The 8,498-nt window shown below is 32.7% G+C and overlaps 1 protein-coding gene across 6 annotated transcripts; it reads right to left on the bottom strand.

Moving 5' to 3' along the window:
* Positions 1–1,531: 1,531 nt before the first annotated feature.
* On the bottom strand, positions 1,532–5,856 carry LOC108324255 (protein ABSCISIC ACID-INSENSITIVE 5). 6 transcript variants are annotated; one of them, XM_052875308.1, is made up of 5 exons: positions 5,672–5,856; positions 3,202–4,871; positions 2,246–2,317; positions 2,105–2,134; positions 1,532–1,970 (listed from the first exon to the last, which is right to left on the bottom strand). In XM_052875308.1, exons 2-5 carry the CDS (start codon positions 4,288–4,290, stop codon positions 1,860–1,862), a joined length of 1,302 nt encoding a protein of 433 aa, XP_052731268.1. In that variant the 5' UTR covers positions 4,291–4,871; positions 5,672–5,856; the 3' UTR covers positions 1,532–1,859. The 6 variants fall into 6 exon arrangements, with proteins under 6 accessions (XP_052731268.1, XP_052731269.1, XP_052731267.1 ...); XM_052875309.1 differs by having other exon boundaries at positions 1,532–1,955; XM_052875307.1 differs by having other exon boundaries at positions 3,202–4,369.
* Positions 5,857–8,498: the final 2,642 nt, after the last annotated feature.

The following is an 8,498-nucleotide window of genomic DNA, read 5'->3' as shown; positions in this document are numbered from 1 at the left end:
CTTTAACAATGTTTGTAGACTGTTTAACACCTACAAACAATGTCTAACACTTTTTGCGAAAAGTCCTCAAACACTATTCGACACCTCATCCCGCCATTTCTTTATTGTTTCAAAAATCATCAAATGATTACAAAGTCAAAGAAGAAAGAACAATGTTTCCTTTTTCCATATAAGAATTTTTTAAACCATAAAAGGAGTGATATTGTTTAAAAGTCAGTGTAGTTTTCATAAGCCTGATTTACAAAAAATTATGCTCTCCTTTTCTGCAAAATATGGCAATTCCTACTTTGGACAAGTACTTTTTCTTAATAAGTAGGTGCCAATGATTATTTTATGGATGTTCGTGTTTTATAAAAATAAAAATATTGCAATAAATTGATTATCGTACAATTTTTTGTTTTATTTTGTTCATATGTTGCCCATTTTACTGAGTCACGTTACAATGAGAAACATGTGTGTTGTGCATATGTACATATGTTTACGTGTCTGTGTATGTTCACTTATGGAATCATTCATTGCCTATCAATCATAAAATTTAGCTTCATTCTTTTTAGTGTCGTTCATGCACAACTCATTTGAATAATATTATTTTTTAAAATAAATGGTAGGATGATTACATTTATATTTATTTGATATATTAGAATGATATAATGATCATTAAAAATTATTTTTTTGTATTTTAAAAAGAAAATGATAAAAAAGAATAGAATAAAAAATTTATGTATATTAAAATATTATTATTTTTATTTTTATCTCAAATTTCCATCTCTATTTCAGATTTCCTTTTCTGTTGCGGACAAAAACACTGTTTCCGTATACATTTTAAAAGAATTTAATTTAAAAGAAATCACAAATATGAATAAATTGTGATTTTATGGTCAAAAACAATGTTTCCATATAAATTTTTAAAAACTTTAATTTTAAAAAAATTATAAATATGAATAAATCGTGTTCTAAAATGATCAAGACGAGGCAACTTTAATTTTGCATTCTAAATTGAAGTTAATTGAAGTTTCCAAACTCGAGTGGAGTTCAGTTTGGATAAAAATTGCGAAGATAAAGAATTGCGAGGATAATACGATTTCACTTTATAATATTTTCACTTAAAAATACTTTAAACAAAATTATATCACCTTAAATATTTTAAATTAAAGCCTCAACTTTAAAAATATTTTGAATTAAAGAGTGTGACTTTGATATGATTAGTTTACAGTAACTTTGGTAACAGTCTGCCCTTTTCAATAAGATCAATAATATTTTAACAATTTTTTTTAACATTGTTGTTGTAAAAATATAACAAAATTAAAAGCAGCAATGAATGTTTCAATTCGAACATGACCAAACAGAATCACTATGCTACTTTTTTTATACAATATAGCTGTTCAACTTATCAAGAATACTAAATTGGTTTTTATTTTACTTTATTTACGAAATGCAGTAATTAGCAATAAGCTTATACAACCGTTGTAAAATATTTGATGGTATCCCACTCGGTTTATTTCCTCAATATAAATTCGTAATGGACCGCTGATGAAACCAAGAAAACTAGTGTAAATGATTTTATTTATTTGACACTGAAAATATTATTAATATAACACAAGCAACTACATATATTTACTATGTTTCACTAACCAGTCACTCATCATGAAAAACAGTAAACTAATCCTTTGATCGACACGAACTTCCCTTATTGGCTTTGACATTAGTTTCAGTGTTTTTTCTATGTCCTGCTTTCTTCTTAGTTCTGCGTCATGGAGTCTTTTCAAGAAAAAACACAAGAAGATGCACCACAGCCAATAGTCCTTTCTGTGCTAAAATCTAAGCATTGTCAGTACTGTTTATAGATGCAGATCATTTTCTCATAAAGGGCAACTCATGATCCTTCTCAATGATCTCGATTTATTTTTGGCCTTTTGAAGGTTGTTTTGAACTCTCCAATTCCCTTCCTCTAAATGCTGCAAAAAAGGTGACTGTAGTTCACATTGTGATGTGAATAAATAAATAAATGTTTGTGATTAATTGCATAAGAATAAATAAATGTTTGTGATTAATTGCATAAGAATAAATAAATGTTTGTGATTAATTGCATAAGAATATTAGTTACCTGTTGCTTTCTTCTCCTTTCAAGATCAGCCTATGTATAGAAGCATGATCCATGTTAGATATGGAATCTAATTACTGGGTACAATATACAAAATAAAGAAAGAACTTCAACATTGATCAAAGTACAATATAGTTGGCATACCAGTGATAGTTTAAGTTCGGCGTTCTCTTCTTTCAACTGGGTCAATTCTGCTTCTAATTCAATTGTGTATGCCTGCCAAAGCAAAAGTGAAAGATAATACCACGAAAAGAAAGGTCATTAACAATATTATGTTCAAAGGGTAAAGATAAGAAAGCAACCATTTTGTATTTTAAAGGTTTAAAACTTTTTATCCCTCTACTGCAATTTCATTCCTTTGTTTGAATTTATACAGGGGGAAGTTTTCTAAGGCCAAAAGCTCTCAAAAGTAATCCTACTTATCTAATCAGGTACCTTTTTTCTCTACCTTTTCCTCCAAAGCAGGTAATCAGTTTAATTAACAAGAAAAAGCCTATTCTAACATCTTTTACGCTACCCCTTTACATCACCCTTTTGTCACTTAAGGGAAAGAAAGTTTATCAATAAAGAAGAATCAAAAGAGTAAACTATACAATGTTAAAAAAAGGTGCTTTTATAATTAATTAGCCTAACTGTTTTGCCTGCCTCAATTATCAGTGATGCGGGAGCTCACCAACTGAAAATCACAACGCACCTAGGCATGTGGCAGCCAACAAAATTTTACTGACAATTTGATATCCTTGTTATCTAAATTTGAAAAAGAATATATCAAAACAAGTTGCCAGATCCTGTGGCTAAATTAGGAGTTGATTTAGTCACATATTTTCAAGAGGGACAAACTACTTCATTTGTAGATTAATTTTCCTTTTTCTCACTCCTTTTTGGAGAGAAGTTGTATTGCTAAAAGAAAGTGTGTAACCCTCATAAAAATTGGAAGAATAGAACTTCAAATCTAAACTATGAAAGCTGCAGTGCAAATTTCACAGTATAATTTCTAAGAACCAGACAAACAAAAAGCATATTTATCAAGAACAATGATTAACAAGACAAGACATCTAGCTTCGTATCAATGCAGTTTAATCATGAAATGCAGAAAGTACCAGTTTTCTTGCTCTGGATCTGGCTGCTGATTCTCTGTTCTTGATCATCCTCCTCTGTCTTCTCTCCACCACCTTTTCCACAGGCCCATCAAACGCCCTCTTTCTCCCTCTTGACACAACTTTGTCCATCCCAAATCTGGAACCAAAATTTTCACCAGTACCTATCCCCTCCGGCGAAACCGGACTCACCGGCGCCACCACTCCCATGTTGCTCACTGCCTCGTAACCACCGCCACCATTCACCGCCCTCGGTCCAAAGCAAACCGCTGACGGCACTGCCGCCGGATACCCAGAAGACTGTCCAACTGCACCACCCCCACCACCACCCTTAGTCACCGCCTGATAAGGTGGTCTAACCACATTCCCACCAGCACTACCGCCGAAACCGCCGCCACCAAGCCCCATCACCTGCCTTCCGACAAAAGAAGGCTCCATTGTACGGTTGTTATTAGGAAAGAAGCCATACTGCTGCAAATGCTGATTTTGACTTGTAGAAGCTGGAACTGGCGTTGCAATGGCACACTGTTCACGAACTATCCCAGCTTTTATCAAGAAGTCCTCCAAAGTCATCTCTCCAAAGGTAGGTTGGCGACTGGCAGAATCGGTATTTTGAGCATTGTTATCATTATTAACGCTTCCACAGTTATTGTCGTTGTTTTTCTGTGGTTGCCGTTGTTGTTGTCCTTTGTGTATCTCAGACCAAACCTCGTCCACTGTTTTCCTACACAAAGGTGCAGGAAGTGTTAGAGACCCTTGCCGAGGAAGGCTCGGTTGCTTCCTTATCAACCCTTTTTCTGCGGAAGCTTCATTCAGTGAGAAGCTGCTAATGTTGATGCTGTTGTTTAAAATTTGAATTTCTTCTGCACACCATATGCTGCTGAGAAACTCGTCCATGTTCATGGACCCAAAGTTCTTGCCATTCTCCCATAGCGTGTGTTGGAACTCGTCGAGGGTGATGGAGTAGATGGAAGAAGCTTCTCTTCCCAATGAAGAGAATGGGTGATTCTTGTTGACGTCGTGCAGTTGCTCCAACTCTATCGAAGATTCAGCGTCGTTTTGTGAGTTCATCTCAGACTCCGCCACCACCATGCTTTTCAAGCGTTGGTTTTTTGTTCTCTTTATTCTTACACTTGCGTTGTGAAAGGTCAAAAGATGAATAGGAGGGAAACTAAACAACTTTATTATGATGGCACTGTGTTCTTAATAAAAGAACAAAAAACTATCTTTTCAATTCTTATTTTTGGCATTGCGTTAGTAAATAGAAATCCAAACATATATCAAAATTAAAGGGAGCAATGAATGTTTCGATTCATAGCTCTAGAACTAGATGTCGCAGTAGTAGTGACAATTGTAGCACATCTATTGGATGAGTAAGAGAATCAAACAAGGGGTTTCCCAAGCTCACGTCCACATAGTAAAATTCAATACACAGATAAAAGTCAAAAACAATTGAAAAAGAAAAAAAAAAAAACTTAGCTGTGTTATTTAATATTATCCGAAAGGGTATGGAGAAACATATATGTGGATTTTGATTCTTGTTGGACTGAAGAGGAAATTCTTGGTCTCCACCGAATCCCACTTAAGAAAGTGCATGAAGAAAGAATATTATGAGTGTATGAAGTTGGGCAAGGGATAGCAGCAAAAGTTGAATCCTTTGTCTAGTGCATTGCCTACAAATATCGAAGACACAGCACAGAAGTGCAGTAGGTATGGATGGGCCTCCGTAACCATTAATATTGTACCAATTCAAGAGGTCAAAATTTAGAACCTTGTTCTTAGGGGGATTTCACTCTTTATGTGCCTAATCAAAATTACAAGTATATTGATAATGATAGTAATAATGTAATGAATATTTAAGAGATCTGATATATATATACCGTTCAAGTTTTTCTTTAAAGTGAGTTAAGTTTTCACTAAACAAAAATACCAAAAACAACAACTACAACTCTTCTCAAATGTAATTCTTTTCAGAGAAATAAAAATGGCCAGATTTCAAAAAATAAAAAGTAGGTTTTTGTTCAATCATAAAATAGTATAACTTTTTAAATTATAATACAAATTAAGAAATAGCATGTCCTAATTTATAATTAAATGAAAATATAGAAAACTTGTAAACTCCGATACATCATTTGAAAAGTGAGTTAGTTACCAAAAGAAAAAGTCGTTAGACATAGCTATTCTTAACGAAAAATTATATGTTCTATCAATTCTTTTGTGTAAAAACTCGAAGAAAATTCGAAGGTGAAAGTCTCTTGTTCAAATATAAATTTACAAGTAAAAAAAAAATAATCCAGAAAGTCAAGCCAAAGGATCAAGCATGCATTCTGGTATGTGAAATCTATAACTCATATTCAAACCAAAAGACAGAATGAATAATGCAATGACAACACAGATCAGCAAGGATACACAATTACATTATATAAATATAAATGTATACAAAAATATAGTAAAAAAATAAAAGAAAAGATACCTGAAAAATGTGTTCAACTCAAATACCAGTTCTTTTTGTGTGGCTTACAACATTTTCAGAACTTAATTATAAGGCTAATTGGGAAGAAGAGGTTTTGGAAGTGGCAACACTTGCACAGTGTGTGTGTTCAAACTCACAGAGACGCCACACAAAAACACAGTTACTAAATTAAAGGATAAAAAGCTGTTAAATGCAGTAACATATTATATAAGAATTGAGGAACTGAGGTTGTCCCACGTAGAGAACAAAATATCAGAGACCAATTTCCTAAGCCTGATCGCACCTTTTGCCACGTTAAGGACAGGTGTCGTTTGTTCAACCTCGTTCTGTGCAGTCACTGCTTTGAGTTCAACACGTGTACCCTTCAATTTCTTTGCCACCTACTACTTAATTTCTTCAAAAAAAATTTAAAATTTTTCGTTGGAAATGTGTTGGTGTCTACTCTCTTGACTGTGAGGTACAAACCAAGATAAGGATATCTATTTCTGGTGAAACATGCCTTGGTAAGGTGATTCTTTTTCAATTACTTTTCTGTCATTGCAAAAGAATATATATATATATATATATATGTATAAAAGCAAGCTTCACATATAATACGTTTATAGCTTAACAAAATTGGAAAAATGGCTACTTTCAAAGTTCTGCCAAAAGAAACAAACTGTACTGAAAATACTCTTCAGTCATATATGCCTAAACATATGAAATATTACTCATGAAAATTGTATAAATTAATGACTCAAAGGGTATAATATGATATAATGTGAACAGTTGATAGCATCTACTCTCGCAGGTTCGTTGTGTCCTAATGCTGCAAGGGCATATTCATTTTTGCTTCGCTGATATTTACTTATACTTGCACAGTTTCATCTTCTTATTATTAGTGTAAGATAGAATTTTTATATTTGTTTCACCTTACATAGTATATTATCAGTTGTGACCAAATGAATGTAGAATAAGTTCTTTTAAATATATTCTTAAAATTTCCGTCGGACAGACGAGGAAATTTTAATATTCAAATATGTAAATAACATTAATCACAGCTTATAACATTAATCATAGCTAATGTTAGCATTTGGGTGATATATATAATAAATAATTAAATATATTACGATCATTATTACTGGTGAAAATATTAAGATGATTTAATTAATTATATTTATGATTAAAATTATATATATATATATATATATTATGAAATATTAATTATATAAATATTATATTTAATATTTTAATTTGATAAGAACCATATTAGATATTGATTTTTTTTAAAAAGTAATGAACAAATATACATAAAAATCATAACATTTTTATGAGTACATACTATTATTTCTAGGTTTTTTCTTAAAGATAATGTTTTGAGACGACGGAAACTCGCACATTGAGGATATTGAGTTTTTGGATAAAGATTAAGGTTAAAGACTTTATCTTAAAAGAAGAATTTATGAAAATTTCTTATCTGATTCATACATTTGTTTTTTATGAAGCAATTTCATAACCTCTACAAGATAATGGTTATTGAATCTCCTACTCAAGACAATTCGGTTGGTTATGAAGAACAAACTCAAAATCCTCAAGAATCTATGCTTCATGAGACAGTATTTTTGCGGAGATCCATGAGAGAAAGGAGAATGTTATTCCATATGATTGTGTGGTATTACTCTAAGAAAACAAGGAAAATAATGGTATGATGGAAGATAACCCAGTCAACTTTCGTCAAGCCATGCAAAATCCTAATTCAGAAAAATGGATTAAGTAGTGAATGAGAAGTATAACTTCATCCAATATGATAAGACTTGGGAAATTGTCTAATTACTAGAAGATGTAAAACCCATTGGTTGAAAATGGATACTTAAAACCAAAAGAGATTCCAAAGGTAATATGGAGAGGTATAAGGCTCGTCTTGTGGCGAAGGACTATACTAAAAAAGGAAGAGATTGACCTTAAAGAGACTTTTTCTCCAATTTCATCAAAAGACTCTTCTAGAATAATCATGGCTTTTTGATGGAATCCGTTTTGGGAACTAAACGGAGATTCATGAAGGGAGCATCAACTTAAGCTAAGGTTAAGAGATTGGAAGAAGAAGGACTTTCAAGCTTGTTCTTGCTTTCCCTCAAACCTTAGAAGACATTGGACCTCTCATAAAGAGCCATGGTCAAAGAAGATGGAAGAAGATGGAGCTTCAAAGATTCTACTCTTATGGAGGACATTTTAGTCTTCTTCTTTATCTTAAAGCACTTTTGTAAATATGTAATATAGATCAATTTTAGGCCTTGTATTTGGCCAAGACACTTTATTTAGCTTTGCTTAGAAGGTTTGGTGGCTTTAAGAGAGAGCTAGCGCACCATTAGGTCCTTAGTTATAAGGTAACACCTAAAATGGGTTAGAAATGAGTTAAAAATGGGTTTGAAAGGAGTTAGTTGCAAGGATCCTTTGCATTACAAGTTTTGACTAAGTTTGTTACAAAGCATAAGGCTCCTAACATTTAATGTTTAGGCTCCTCATTTAATGCATAGGCTCCTCATTTAATGATGAGGCTCCTCATCAAATGATGAAAAGGCTCCTAAACATTTCATGTACTCTAGCCTTCTCCTTCACCTATAAAAGGAGAGGCACCCTTTTGTAATCCTTAGAACTTGATTGAGTGTAAAGTCTTCTTGCCAAAATTGCAAGGCTTCTCTTTTTGAGTTCTTACTTTATGAAATTGTCTTCTTCTAGACTTCTTTATACCTTCTCCTTCATGGTTGGCCTAACCTCCTAGAAGGACATCTATCAAGACCATACAACATCAACATCTTGATCTCTTCAAACTCTTTACACTAGTTTAAAC

The sequence above is a fragment of the Vigna angularis genome, chromosome 3 (assembly GCF_016808095.1).
Source record: "Vigna angularis cultivar LongXiaoDou No.4 chromosome 3, ASM1680809v1, whole genome shotgun sequence".
Taxonomy (NCBI): Eukaryota; Viridiplantae; Streptophyta; class Magnoliopsida; order Fabales; family Fabaceae; genus Vigna; species Vigna angularis.
The sequence above is the reverse complement of the archived record's forward strand: the minus strand, read 5'-3'. Positions and strand labels throughout refer to the sequence as shown.